The 14,404-nt window shown below is 40.9% G+C and overlaps 3 protein-coding genes across 3 annotated transcripts in view; 2 read left to right on the top strand and 1 right to left on the bottom strand.

Moving 5' to 3' along the window:
* The window catches only part of LOC109896687 (G1/S-specific cyclin-D2-like), a 12,260-nt gene extending 7,515 nt beyond the window's left edge, over positions 1-4,745 (top strand). Inside the window, exon 5 of the mRNA XM_031831678.1 lies at positions 2,014-4,745. Coding sequence (XP_031687538.1) covers positions 2,014-2,202 — 189 coding nt within the window. The 3' untranslated portion in view covers positions 2,203-4,745. The remainder of the gene's footprint in view (positions 1-2,013) is intronic.
* A 1,993-nt stretch (positions 4,746-6,738) lies between these two features.
* On the top strand, positions 6,739-10,569 carry tigarb (TP53 induced glycolysis regulatory phosphatase b). The gene is made up of 6 exons (XM_020490987.2): positions 6,739-6,885; positions 7,353-7,390; positions 7,666-7,787; positions 8,345-8,422; positions 8,572-8,682; positions 8,915-10,569. The coding sequence occupies exons 1-6, from the start codon at positions 6,854-6,856 to the stop codon at positions 9,347-9,349; spliced, it is 816 nt and encodes a 271-aa protein (XP_020346576.1). The 5' UTR covers positions 6,739-6,853; the 3' UTR covers positions 9,350-10,569.
* Positions 10,570-10,732: 163 nt separating this feature from the next.
* Positions 10,733-14,081, bottom strand: LOC109896686 (fibroblast growth factor 23-like). Its single transcript, XM_020490989.2, has 3 exons — positions 13,683-14,081; positions 13,473-13,576; positions 10,733-13,224 (listed from the first exon to the last, which is right to left on the bottom strand). The coding sequence occupies exons 1-3, from the start codon at positions 13,915-13,917 to the stop codon at positions 12,784-12,786; spliced, it is 780 nt and encodes a 259-aa protein (XP_020346578.1). The 5' UTR covers positions 13,918-14,081; the 3' UTR covers positions 10,733-12,783.
* Positions 14,082-14,404: the final 323 nt, after the last annotated feature.

Raw genomic sequence — 14,404 nt, 5'->3', positions numbered from 1 at the left:
TCCCGAAGCCACTCCTGCGTTGTCTTGGCTGTCTCCTTAGGGCCGTTGTCCTGTTGGAAGGTGAACCTTCGCCCCCAGTCTGAGGTCCTGAGCTCTCTGGAGCAGGTTTTCATCAAGGATCTTGCTGTACTTTGCTCCGTTCATCTTTGCCCCGATCCTGACTCCCAGACACTGCCACTGAAAAACATCCCCACAGCATGATACTGACACCACCATGCTTCACCGTAGGGTTGGTGTCAGGTTTCCTCCAGACCTGATGCTTGGCATTCAAGCCAAAGAGTTGGTGCTTGGTTTCATCAGACCAGAGAATCTTGTTTCTCATGGTCTGAGAGTTTTTAGGTGCCTTTTGGCAAACTCCAAGCATGCTGTCATATGCCTTTTACTGAATAGTGGCTTCCGTCTGGCCACTCTACCATAAAAGCCGGATTGGTGGAGTGCTGCAGAGATTGTTGTCCTTCTGGAAGGTTCTCCCATCTCCACAGTGGAACTCTAGAGCTCTGTCAGAGTAACCCCTCTGATTGCCCAGTTTGGCCGGGCAGCCAGCTCTAGGAAGAGTCTTGGTGGTTCCAAACTTCTTCTATTTAAGAATGATGGAGGCCCCTGTGTTGTTGGGGACCTTCATTGCTGCAGAATTGTTTTGGTAACCTTCCCCAGATCTGTGCCTCGACACAATCCTGTTTCGGAGCTCTACAGACAATTCCTTCGATCTCGTGGCTTAGTTTTTGCTCTGACATGTACCGTTAACTGTGGGACCTTATATAGACAGGTGTGTGCCTTTCCAAATCATGTCCAATCAATTAAATCCACCACAGGTGGAATCCAATCAAGTTCTAGAAACATCTCAAGGATGATCAAATAGAAACAGGATGCACCTGAGCTCAATTTCGAGTCTCATAACAAAAGTTCTGAATAATTATGTAAATAAGGTATTTCAGTCTTTTATACATTTGCTAACATTTCTAAAAACCTGTTTTTGCTTCGTCATTATGGGGTGATGTGTGTAGAATGCTGAGGATTTGTATTTATTTAATCCATTTTATAATAAGGCTGTAACGTAACAAAATGTGGAAAAAGTCAAGGGGTCTGAATACTTTCCAAAGGCACCGTATATGTATATATACTGTAGATGCGAAAATCTTATCATTTTACATCACAGATTAAACCGCTGTTTGTAGTCTAAGATATTTCTTTATCACTGTAAGTCTGCTCCCTTGTCTTACACAAAGGAACCTGAGGCCAATACAGCAGCACACAGGGACTCAGGGGCCACAGTCAGTCTAAGACTAGGAACAACCCAGCATCTCTCGATAGACCTGTGGTTATTATGTGGCCATGGCAACGCTGGAGCTCAGACTGCGGCCCATTAAGTTTTAATTATCCGTACATTTCAAAGGAATGTTGGCCTCTGCGAGCTGTGTGCACTCTTTAAGGCCCACGCTTTCGGCTCCGTAGAGTCCGACCTCTCACGAGAGGACGCACGGAATCAGAGAAATTACTTTTGAGATTCACCCACTCTCCTGAGTGATGAGAATGGTTTCTTTGGTCTCAGAGCTGTTGTGTTCCTCTCAACAACCCAATGGGCCTTGGTCAGAAATTTTGCAATAAAAATAGACTATGTAACCATTTGGAAGTCCAGCCCATTCTCCACTTTAGGATTATTAGGAATGTTCTACCCACACCTCACGTGTGTTTAGGAGGATTCAAGGGCCCAATAGTCGCCACTCTCTGCCTGGTGTCTGTGTGCGCTGGTACCCATTGTTCTAGGGACTGACTGGTCATGAAACAGGCACGACCACCTATCACAAGACTCATAATACCCTCCCGGTCTGGCCTGCCATGCATGTGACCAAAGCTGTTCCAATAACAGTCAGATGTCGAATATGAAACTGTGTGACAGCGATAAGTGTTCGTCCACAGGTGTCTGGGGTCAATCAAGAGTGTGTGTGTGTGTGTGTACAGCACCTAAAGTAGAGGTGTTAGTGTATTGATGTCTCTTCTCTGTGTCTGTTGCAGGACTGTCTGAAGGCTTGTCAGGAGCAGATAGAGAGGGTGTTGGCCAGTAGCCTGCAGCAGGAGCAACAGCAGCAGAGGCAGGAGGCCCTAGGCAGGTCTGGCAGCAAGGCCATGGAGCAGCAAGACCAGTCCAGAACCCCAACAGACGTATCCAGCACCCCAACAGACGTACGCGACGTCAACCTATGAGCTTCCCATCACCATCTACAAGAGTGAAGTCCACCAGCGAGCTCCCACCAATCGCGTCACTCTGTCAATCTATGGGATCCAACAACATGCGCAATGTCAAACAATGAGCTGCCAGCACATACCCCAAGTCAACCAGTGAACTCCCACCACTAAATGCCACACCAACCTACGAGTTCCCACCCTTGTTTGAAAAGTCAACCCGTGAGGTCCCACAAAGTTTGGGATGGCAATCTATGAGCTGTCAACAGCATCATGCTGGAATGATCAACTGATAAGAACTTTTACAAGCAATGTAGAGAATAGGTCAAAAAAATTCAATGGGCGGCTCCCATCTATATTTAGCTGGTCACATATTGACATATGTGCCATATTAAATTAAACAAGCTCTTTTAGACACAAAATGTATTTGTGCCTTAGCCTTAGGTTTGCAGAAAGGAAACCTGAATAGATTTGCATACTTGAATTATGAAATATAGAAATATTAGTTTTTTACTTGATAAAAAATACCAAATATAGTTTTTCACTCGGTTAAAAGCTAGCAAAAACATTTAGTTATTATTCATATTATTGTATTATAATTATTGTTATTCTAAATATTGTTATCATTATTTCAATATAATTTAGTTGTATGATTATTTTTATAATAATTGTTAATCATTATTAAGCATTTATCAATTTCACAATGAGTGGGTGTTTCCCTCAGTTTCAAATACAGGAAGCCCCTGTAGTACTGTGTGCATTACATTAAGTACTTGTTTGGTTCTGCACAGTGTTCATACACCTTTATTTAGGAGAAGCTAATGTACAGGACGAGGAGAGCTGCATCTCCTGCCTGCTAAACTGTGCATCTGTAGCACTGCTTCCTATTTATGCTCTTATATGCTGGCCAGGAGAGGGCTGGGCCCACTCACACAGAACACAGAGAGAGAGAGTGAGTGAGGGGGTAGAGAGACGCACGTGTGGAGTCCTGAGGGTGTGTATATACTGCCCCCTAAGGGTGAGAGTGAGGACAGAACAACCATCAGCTGTTACGGTCTTGATTTCATTGCCAAGTTAATACCAAGCCAATATTTACTTTTCGATTTGAACAAGGCTATTTTTGTTGTTATATGTTATTGAATTGTGTGCTCTGAGAAACTCCTGCACGTTATTCGAACATTATTGAGGATCATATATACCTTTTATACCAGGGAGCACTGTTTTAAGACTGTCAGTAAAGTTGGCGTGAAAGCATGTTTTTGTTCTGGGTCAGACAAAGCCAATACTAGAGAAAGGGAGATGGCATGTTGGAGGGATGGTCTTAGTCTGGAGATGAGAATGAAACTACATTTGTTTGTTAGTGTCAGATGGATTGTTAAAAAAGTTTTGTGGAGTTGGAGTGTATGGAACATTTAGAGCAGTGAAAGTTTGGCAAAGGTGGAGTAGCCTATTGGAGAGTGAGAGAAGATGGCAAAAAAAGGGAGGTTTTAAGAGTGGAACTAGAGACGGCACTGAAATGAAGGACTGCAGACAGTTGAAATGAGGGGGGAAATGGATGAAGACATGGTAGGAAGCTCCCGATCGGCACACCGGAACAAGCCTGTTCTTAATTGGAAGGGCTGCAGACAGTTGTCATTCTGATAGGTCAAGAGTTGATCATGAGGGAGCAGTTTGGTGTGCTGGAACATTTCCTGTAAGGGCCTGTTGTTAAATCCAACTAGATATTTAAGTCATGGTCAAAGACTTGGACCAACCTAAATGCACTTTTAAAAACATGTTCCTTAAAAGCTGAAGGGGATGGTTATCAAACGGGGTAGGTGGGTTTTCAATGTTTTATTCAATGATTTTTTTTCTTTAAGTTATTTGATATTCTCTGGGCTGGATTCCCACTTAGGGTGATGCACGAGGACTAGAAAGCATTTCCTGACCAATGAGTAGGAGTAGGGTTTACCAACGTGGAACCAAATCATTTGCAATGCAAACCTAGGAAAGCTTTAAAAATCACATCTAGACTTGATTCTTTGATTACATCCATTTAACTTGAATTTTGTTTTTGCCTTCTTCATATCCAAATCAATATGATGGTCCTACGAAAGGATAACACATCATGTTTTTTTTCTTCTGGTTCATAGTTTTTTTGTATTTTGTTTTGCTTCACAGTTCAGCTTGTTTTTCAGAAAAAATAATAACATATGGTCTTTAAACCTATAGGCAGAAAGGTTTGCTCTTTACTTTTGGCTTCCACGTTCAACAATGCAGAAAGTACTTAAAAACATATTTGCTTTTTCGCATTTAAACGCAATCTGCTATAAACTGAGAAAAGATATGGGTAAACATTTAAAGTTGTTTTTATGTGAATTACTTAAATGAATTTCCAAGTGATGAAAGCCAAAATGGATCTGTTTATCTTTGATATCTTTTTCTTGCTGCTATTAAGCTTTTTGTTTTTCAATCTTAGAATTGTGATATTCACTTGAGTGTGCTGCTAAATGATGAATTTTAAAGTATCTTATTGTTTCCTTGCCTTTTCCTTGTTGTATGTAAACTGGAGAGAGTGGCAAAGTGGGGCATGTCTTCAACTGGAAGTACCTTCTGCAGTTTTCTCCAATAGCATGTTTTACTCCCTTCTTTCCGTTTGTTTTTTTTGTTGTTTTTTTCTGTTTGTTTCCTTGCTGCGTTCTACCATTGAAATGTTGTTGTACCTCAGGTTCAGTGGACAATACCTCACAACTCAGCAGTTTTTCAGGGAGTTAGTGGAATCAAATCTGACTCTGATGCGTTTTGATAGGTTATCCATTTTTTTCTGGATGAGAGGCAGGAGATTCACGTGGCACCTACTCTCTCTAGACAACAGATATTCCTTCTCATCTGTCAGATTACACTGACCTGTCGTTTGCTAAGTAGAGGACCATATACCAGATATTTCATATCATACCTGGTGCCAAATAAAAGACGGCTATTTGAAATGTATTTTGAAGACAAAAAATATATATATTTGTATCTTGTTTTTTCTACTTATAAGTTACAACTTAATTGCCACATTTAGGATCTGTGTATTGGATTAAGTGGAATGCATTTTGTGAGGTACCCATTTAGTGAGTTTTTTTAATGATCAAAAAATAATGTTTATGTGTACTCCTTCAGTGTGGAAAACTGTGGGTTTCTAGTTCGTTTTGACCCCCACCACTGCCAACCACATGTACCTCAGAAGTGTCTGATCCACAGCTTCTGTTCAATAAATTTGGCCCACAAAAAAGAGTGAAGTATCTTTACTGGCTAGTAATGTACCTGTCTTCTGTTCTGTGCTGGTTAAGGGAAGGTTAACCTCGTCTGCAGGCTCAAATTGCTGGTGTATAGAGAGCCAGCTGGTGGACAAGATTACGGGAAGGTGAAATGTGTTGAGTGATTGGGTTGGTGGTGGTGTACTGTGCAGTCAAGTAACTATGCAGGCCCATATGAAGGTAAGTTGAAGATTGAGGGTGCTAAATGGCTTCTCATTTGATTGAAGATATGCTGCACCAAAAGGCTATTGTGTGTATGCAGCTATAGTCTTATCTGACCTAGTGTCAGAGGGTTCGAACTTCTTATGGGGTGAGATCCTTACGCCAGAACCACAGACTCCTTCAAACGTTCTTCTCTTTGTAATTTTGACATTGAGAGTTATAAAAACGTATACAAAAGCACACATGATATAAAACCCACAACCTCTTGGCTGTAAGTCGATGCTATGACTAATAAACCACCAAGTCTGTGCCCCTTTCCTGCAGACAAATGACCTCATGAGTGGAATCGTGTTCATATTTTACATCATTTCAACTCTATCTGATATGGTACCATTTTTTCCCTTCTTTTTTTTAAGGTCATAACCTTGTGTTTGAGGTGTATACTTATGTTTCAAAACGTACACAAACGCACACACAAGATGATATTTGAACGTACAAATTATTGGCTGCATGTTATGGTTTAAACCGCAGAGTCACACACCTCTTCACACTTCTTACAATTCTCTTTGTATATTGGACATATAGAGTTTTGGAAATGAACACTAAAGCACCAGATGTTTGGGTATTATATCTTCTCACTAACAATTACAGTACTGAATCATCAGGGGTGACGTACTAGTAATGAGTTACTACGATATAGCAGCTTTCATTTAGATGATAAAATATACAGAGTGGTAAACAGCCCGTGTTTTTGAAGAAAACATATACAACTAAATTTCAATGGTTTTGTACCTTTTCAGTTGCAAGCATCCTTACTCCCTCTCTTCAATGAATAGGCTACATTTATCAGGTACCATTCCACACCAATGGCTGGTAGACAGGCAATCCAATTCGGGTAATTTACCATTAATTCAGGGTCCCCATACAAAACTGGTATCTTCACCTCACGAAAGATATTTAGGGTTCATTTAATGATTATTCTAGACAACAATGTTCTAAGAATTGTTCAATTGTTCAAATAATTGTGTTTGATCAGGGAACAATCTTAATAAGAGTAACATTTGTATTCTTGTTAACTAGACCATTTATTATTCATTTTTCACCTTCTGCAATGCCATTGGTCTGTTAGAGTAGACCTCTTGACGTCACGTCACGTGTCATAGAACTAGGAAGAAACCCGTAAACATTGAGCCAGTAAGGAGGCAGAAGGTCTTTTGGAATAGCCTAAAATGCTTACATTTAGCTTGACCGTTGTTAGACAGTAAGTAAATAACACCACCTTTATGTTTTGTATGCTGTTTAGATGCTGTATGTATAATATATTTTATCAAATGTACGTAGGCTTCTGCATACGTGACAACCCTATTGAACCACTTCAAGCGAAGCTGTCCGTTGCCGACAAGATTAGCTAGCAAGTGTGTTGCCTATTCAAATCAAATATATCATCTAACAGTATTATTCTGTGCCAAAGCGGCTGCCTAGCTAAATCCATCGGTTTCTTATTCTGCCACCATATCGAAGCAGTGTCACTCTGAGTGTCCTCTCTCCATAGACCGCATATAAAGCCTCTCTCACATGCAGCCTCATTGAAAGACATGCAAGCGATCAAAGCTACTAACGTTAACGTTTAAGTTATTTGTACACCTCTAGAATTTCCCTGATGCTGTGTATTCTTAAAAAAAGGCTATGCCTGTACATTTCAAAATGATTATCTTCTCACTTTCACAGTGGGGAGACACAATACAACAAGGAGAAGTTGCTACAAGGTATGCTGTTATTTATAAACATTCCAACCTTGACCAGTAATGACCTTCACTCGGGAATCCTGTGTGATTTAAAACCAAAGGCTGTAAGAACTAGCTTACACACCTTTCCTTGTTTCTCATGTATCAGCTGATAGAATTAAAGTGATTGATACTCATCTGTTTCCATGTTCACTGGAGGGGGAATGTTAAAAGAAAGGTCACTCACACAAACACTGACTAATCCCTTATCCAACTGGTTTTCTAAGTGTGTATACCTGTTGGTCTTGTGCTGTCAGGTCAGGGAGTGGACACTTCCCTCTCGGAGCCGGGGCTCCAGCAGGCAGAGGCTGCAGGACTGTACCTCAGAGAGCTCAGGTTCTCCAACGTGTTTGTCAGTAACCTGCAGCGCGCCAGACAGGTGAGTTTTCCTGAGATGCCACTGGTGTAACATGTGATGTCGACTTAGGTTACAGGTAGGTGACCACTCGTCCACCCAGCTGGCTCTATGTAGCAATTGAGCCTGGGAACAAGGTTAGGTGACCAACAGAAATATTAACAATGCACAGCAGATGTAGGATGTAACCTCTGTTTAGTTTAGATTCCCAGTGTGCGACTTATAATTGTGGGCACTGGCTACACTGTCACTGCCGTTCAATTGCAGGAAATGGCAGGAGGTGTTGGGAACTGATGTCAAAGTAAAATGATTCCCTACTGCAACACCTTTTCAGTGGGAGACACTCAGATAAGACAAAGTCACTTCAATAATTCCTGGAACAAAACTTCTCCATTGTATATGTTACTGTTGAAGGAGGGAAGAGAGCAGAGGATATATTAAGACTACAGGATATGAGAAATGTCAGCGGGTAGAACTAGAAGTAATGTTAGTTTATCGTGATGGCCTAGTAACTGATTTGGTTGTGGGTGCGGAGATTAAGACAGTGCTGTCATTGTTCACACATCCTTATCCTTTGTCAGACTGCAGAAATCATTATGAGGAACAATGTTCACTCCTCGGGCGTTGAAATGGTCTTTGACCCCTTACTCAGAGAGAGGGTAAGTCTTTCATATGCCTCCTATTTCCTATTGCATGTATGTAGTATAGAATTGTTCCAGCCCAGTCTACCTCGACAGGGACCCTAGAGTTTGACATTCAAATAAAATGCATAGAAAATCCGCATCAAAGTGGTTCATCAATCATGCAGGGTTTTGGGATCGCAGAAGGACGGCCCAAGGAGGATCTGAAGAACATGGCTAACGCAGCCGGCCAGTCATGTCGAGACTATACTCCTCCTGGAGGGGAGACCTTGGAACAGGTTAGTCTGTGATCTGAACATTTTATCAGCTTTCCCTTTGGTCCTGCTGTTGGTTAGCTGCCAACAGCTCAGAGCTGGATTCCATGGCCAACAGTGCCATGCAGGGGTTCAACTCGGAACTTCAAGGCAGAAGCTCAACACATCATTAATAGATCATTTATTTTTCTTCGAAGGAGATGAGTATTATTTTAGTCCTTGAATCATTTTAACGTGTGTCTATGTCTCCCTCCAGGTAAGGCTGCGATGCAAGAAGTTTCTGAAGTCGCTTTACCAGCGCATGGTTGACGACCACAGCTGCTCAGGACAGAGTTCTGCTGCTGTAGGGACAGAGGCTGGGGCCGGTGCAGCCGAGTCTGGCACAGATGGGCCCCTGGCTGGTTTGCCTGACGACGGGATGGACGGTGTCCCTCTCCATGCCCTGGTGGTGAGCCACGGTGCCTACATCCGCGTGGCTGTGAGACATTTTGTGGAGGACCTGCAGTGCTCTCTGCCCCAGGGCCTGAAAATGTCCAAGGTGTTGTCAGCCTGCCCCAACACAGGCATCAGCCGCTTTGTCCTCACCGTGTCTCCCAGTGAGTCTGGCCTGGCACTCTCTGCTGTCCGCTGTGTTTTCACCAACAGGAAGGACCACCTGACCTCCCGTAACATATGTTACATCACACATTAAAGATAGACAAGGCAACACAAGGTTTAGTCACTACTCTGTTCTGTTTAAATATTATTTACTGTAGAGAACAAACCACTAAAAGTAAAGAATATCTGGGACAGTGACCTGTCTACTATTTGATGATATGAGTTGGGGGGAGATTTTAGTAGGGTCATCGAAGAACCCTAATCACCCATTTATTATTTATTTATTTTATACACAGTAAATAAATTAAGCATTTTTGCACAGTTTATATCTTCGCCTGTTTTAAAACCTTTTAAGTAACCTCCACGTTGTGTGACATATGTAACCACGGTGACCTAGGCTGTTATGCATATGTTTTGGAAGTGCCCCGAAGTGGATACATTTTGAAGATCGGTATCTTCTACCTTATCTGATGTTCTTCGAGTCACTATACCAGTCCTTAATGATGACTCATCACACACACTGTCACTCCAACAATGATGTGTAATGCTGACAGGTTTAACAACAGCAGACCAGATGCTGGCACTGCGATGGCAATAACACAAAAAAATGTACTACCTCAGTTGTTCTTTTGATTGTGTATTTATTTGGCTATGGGTTGTGTTGGCTTGAGAGGTTGGATGGTGGAGCTTGAATCAGTCTGAAGTTGGGTCCATATCTCTGTTGTGATTTCATGTATCTATTTTACATAATGTTTTGCTCTGTTGTCATTGAGGTTTGTCTGTTTTCCCGGTCTATTGAAAAATGTAATCAGAAATGTATCACAAGAAGGGAATGACTACCCGACCACAGACAATGACACTGAGAAGTAGAGGACACAATGTATTATGGGAATACAGGGTAAATTATTTGCTTTTTAGCTGTTAATGGACCCTTTTTACAGTAGAAAATTGCTCAGTGCAAATTCTGCAGAACTATTGGCAAGATGTATGTATATCCTGGATGAGTGGATTTCCCGGTCTTCCAATAATTATTCATGCGATTTTCTATAGAAATTAAGCACTTCCTGTGTCATAGTCAAATGAAATGAGGACTTGTTTGGAATGTTTTAGTGTGGATAATGTAGTGGTTTGTTTCCACTACTAAGTCGATCATGTTGAAGATTTAGTTGTATTGTTTGTGTCATATTATATCAAAGGCAGAAAAGTGTGAAGAATGTCAGTGAGTATCTTTTAAAGCCTTTACAATTCAACATGGAGTTATCTCTTATTGTGGTCCATGTCCATTACAAGATAATAAATTATACACTATCAGAAGTTGATGTCTTTTCTGTGAGACTGGTGTGCTATGCATGAACTTGAGCAATACTGCAAGCAACCTGTCACTGCTACATAGTTACAATTATATCAGACAGTTGTATCATAACAGTTTAAACATAGTATACTTATTTTTACAAACCAGCTAAATGTTACACATTGACAGTTTTTTTGTCTTTATTGTACACATTGTCATTTTCATATACAAGCAGTACAGCGTTACAGTATTGTTTGGTATTGTATTGCCAATAAAAGGCTTCAATATTGGTGTTTAACATGTTCAATGGCCATGTATCTCAAGAGTTCATAAATGGTCACAAGCTTCCTCTGATTTAGTGACAAATGTAATTGTCACTAAAGGTTGCATAAGAGGCAATAGAGTGTGCCAGTCTTGTAGTTTCTTTATGCAAAGCAGGATTTGAACCAGTGGATGTTTGCAGGTTGGGAAATATCAGGTTTAATCACCTGAGGGGCCACTTCCGAGTTGTGAACTTTCTCATGTTTTAAACATGATATAATTCACTTTGTTTCAGTGTTCAGGCTGAGCGTGACAGATCAAAAGAACTGGGGCAATTGAAAATTATGCGACAGCTACTGACCTGTGTCTAGATTGTTCCAGAGACAACCATGAGTAATGCTCCAAAGGCACCAGTGGCAGCATAAACATCTGTACTAAATCTGATCCTTCAACATGAATGGGTGGGTTTGCTTAAATCTTATTCAACTTGAGTGTTATTACAGTTCTTCCTTTGAAGGAATATTGCAACATTTGAATAAACTGCCTCAAAAATATTGAAAAATATCTACACTAAATCTACTATTCATTTAGCTGTGCTTTTTAGCTGTTAATGGACCCTTTTTACAGTAGAAAATTGCTCAGAGCAAATTCAATCCCAAAAAAATGTGCCTTCACTCATGACCGCCACAGATTGTTAAGGCTCCTCTCAGATGTGACAGCCAGGTCAATGTGGTTTAACCTCAAAGTGAAACAGGACAAAGGTTAGTGGTCACCGTCATGTGTTCCTTTGACTAAAACACCTCCAACATGTTACTTAGTGAGATTGAAACAAAAATAGAATGTGGAAATGTTTATTTTTAGAAGATGGTTTGGCAGGAACTAAGATATGCCAATTTTCTCCATAATGAGATGCGGAAGCGTGGGACACGCAACCTTAATGACTGGAAGCTCAAAGTGAATGAGTCAATGGTCAACCTGCTTACGCACTTAATGTGACACAGAGCTTCCTCACACATTTAGCCTGTACTTATATGATTGCATCATACATAGAATTCTAGGATGAAGTGGTTGTGAGTATACAATTCTTCATCCTGAAGTTCTAAAATATTGATCTAAAATAGAATATAAATTCATTCATTGGAAAAAGTCCTATTTTCTTCAACATAATAAAAAATATTCAAGATAAATGTCACTAGCCCCCACACACATAGTCTCCTCATAACTTACAGGTTTTCTAAATAACTCTTTAACAGCTAAGCATCCATATAAATAGTATACAATAAATAACAATAAATGGATTTAAATAAATAAATTCTTAAAACTTTAATGGAATTGGCTTTGTTGCTTGCTTTTGGTGGCCAGCATTTATAACATGTGGTTTATATTCGTTCTGGTACCCTGTAGAGTGGATCATTCATTTCCGTTTAAAATTAAACGTCTCACTTGAAGAACATGCATTATAACATGCATGCCTACTGGCATATTCAACATTATAGTATGGCTCATTTTAGATGGAATATGTTTAAGTTTCATATCAATGGTATTTTGTTGCAGTCTTCTTGCATTATATAACATTTAATAAAGTGACTTCAGCTCAACTCTTTTTTTTTTTCTCCAAAAAAGACTCACAATTATTTCGGATTTCAGCATGATTCTCATAAGAATCCTCCCCGTAAACAGAGCGCAATCAAATACAGAATACAGAATTTGCGTCCTGGAATCAAAAATCACGGAAACCAATAGTTACTCACTGTCTTATAGTGAAGAATGGCCGAAATAAAATGTTCCAATGTGGTATTTCTTTGGCTACATATTTCATATTATGACTACATATAAATGACCAATATGCCCTAATAATATCTGTTTAAAACTTTGAGGGTTGTTTGCAGAACTGCTGGAAAAGACCCAACGTGAACGCATACATACATAGTTTACATTGATAAACCCAAGTGTACAACTGCGAGTGTCCTGTCTTCTTATCCCATCATTCCATTCATGATACGGGGGCTGGGAGGGGGGTTTTGGGAATGCACGTTCCACGGGTCGTCGGAGGGAGACTGAGGGGTCTCCCGGGAGATGTTGCGTCCCTCGGGGAGTTCAGCCTCCTGGTCCACCTCCAAGGTGTCATCCAGTTGCGGCATTGCCCGGGAGTCCTCCTCCGTTTGACCCAGCATGTTGTACGGGTCAGAAGGGTCAACCGCCCGGTTCCTCTTCTCCCGATGCAAGAGGCGCTCCAGCGGCACGGTGTTCTTCTCCGACAGGAAGAGGGAGGTTTGCGGTAGATTCTGACCCACTGTGTACACTTGCTTTATCCCTTCCAAGTTGAGCAGAATACCAGTTCTACAAGAGTAGTACACGTTGCGGTGGTTTTCCAATAGCTTGTGGTTAAAAAGGCAGTCTTCCTTGAGGCAAACAGTCTGCAAACAGATAAATGGATGAATTCACGCAAACAGACCACTTAGGAACGTACATCAATTCATCCATTCATTTTCAAAGTGTTACTTGAGTGCTAAACGCAAGAACACTTCGCCCAATGTAAAAATATGATATTATATTGTCTGTGTGTTTACGCACGGTCTGAAATCCGTTCGTAAAAGCGCATTTTTGGTAGACATATGACAGAAAACATGTATTTCAGTTCAATGGACAATGAAAATTTACTTACAGAGCTGAAAGGGTTTCCCAGGGCATCCATGCACAGGTAGCGGTTACTTTTGACTCCAAGTATCGCCACGCGCTCTCTTGTTTCCGCCTTCAATAACATCACACCTGTTGACAAAATTAATTGTGTTAGTCTATAGAAGCAGATTAAAGACAATGACTTAAAACTACATTTCAATCCAATCCAAACGCCCAAAATGTAATAAGAACTTACTGTATGAGCTTCGAAGTGTAGTTTTGCTCACGTGGCCATTTAAACTGATCTCAAGGTAGAAATTGTTCAGGTCTGAAGACGTCTGCAGGTGTACGTATCTTCTCGGATTCCCCCAGTTGGATCCCAGGAGAGGTGATGGGTTTGGAAAAGCGTCTACTTGTCGAAATCCCTGAAGAACAGCCAGTAAGAGCACAAGAACGGCGTTCCTCATCCCAGATGTCTTGGTTAATTCCATCTTTTACCCCCAAAACACAGAAAATGTATCCCAGAGATTTCGGATGTAGCTTTGAGTTCTGCAGCAAGCTGTTTGCAAACTTCAGCTGATCTGATAGTCCAAAGTTTAAGGACGGCTCTATTTAAAGGGACCCAAGTGCCACTCCTGCTCACATCCTTTAGCCTACGCAGCATTCGCAGATGTGGGTCTTTCTCTCCGCGGAAGGAAGGGGGTGCATCTCCACCTGCCTGTTTGTCTAAAGGTATTGGTCACCAAATAACGTAGTAGTCTCATTGAGCAATGACTGTACAAAAGTGACATCGTATTTTTTTTTCCAAACATCAGCACTTTCATAATCATGATCCTTGCACTAATCTTTAAATCGCATATGTCATCACAGTGTGTGCAATATAACCCTCTGTCCAGTAAGCATATTATAATAGACATAGATATTTTTTATAGATATAGAAACATATTAATAATTGCACATTGAAAAACTGACTTTAGA

This window comes from Oncorhynchus kisutch, linkage group LG9 (genome assembly GCF_002021735.2).
Source record: "Oncorhynchus kisutch isolate 150728-3 linkage group LG9, Okis_V2, whole genome shotgun sequence".
NCBI lineage: Eukaryota > Metazoa > Chordata > Actinopteri > Salmoniformes > Salmonidae > Oncorhynchus > Oncorhynchus kisutch.
The sequence above is the reverse complement of the archived record's forward strand: the minus strand, read 5'-3'. Positions and strand labels throughout refer to the sequence as shown.

Coding starts and splice junctions, on each gene's coding strand:
- tigarb (XM_020490987.2), top strand. CDS start 6,854: ATGCTTACATTTAGCTTGACCGTTGTTAGACA. Junction 6,886..7,352: donor AGCTTGACCGTTGTTAGACA/GTAAGTAAATAA, acceptor TCACTTTCACAG/TGGGGAGACACAATACAACA. Junction 8,423..8,571: donor ACCCCTTACTCAGAGAGAGG/GTAAGTCTTTCA, acceptor TCAATCATGCAG/GGTTTTGGGATCGCAGAAGG.
- LOC109896686 (XM_020490989.2), bottom strand. CDS start 13,917: ATGGAATTAACCAAGACATCTGGGATGAGGAACGCCGTTCTTGTGCTC. Junction 13,577..13,682: donor TACACTTCGAAGCTCATACA/GTAAGTTCTTAT, acceptor TTTTGTCAACAG/GTGTGATGTTATTGAAGGCG. Junction 13,225..13,472: donor TGGGAAACCCTTTCAGCTCT/GTAAGTAAATTT, acceptor ATCTGTTTGCAG/ACTGTTTGCCTCAAGGAAGA.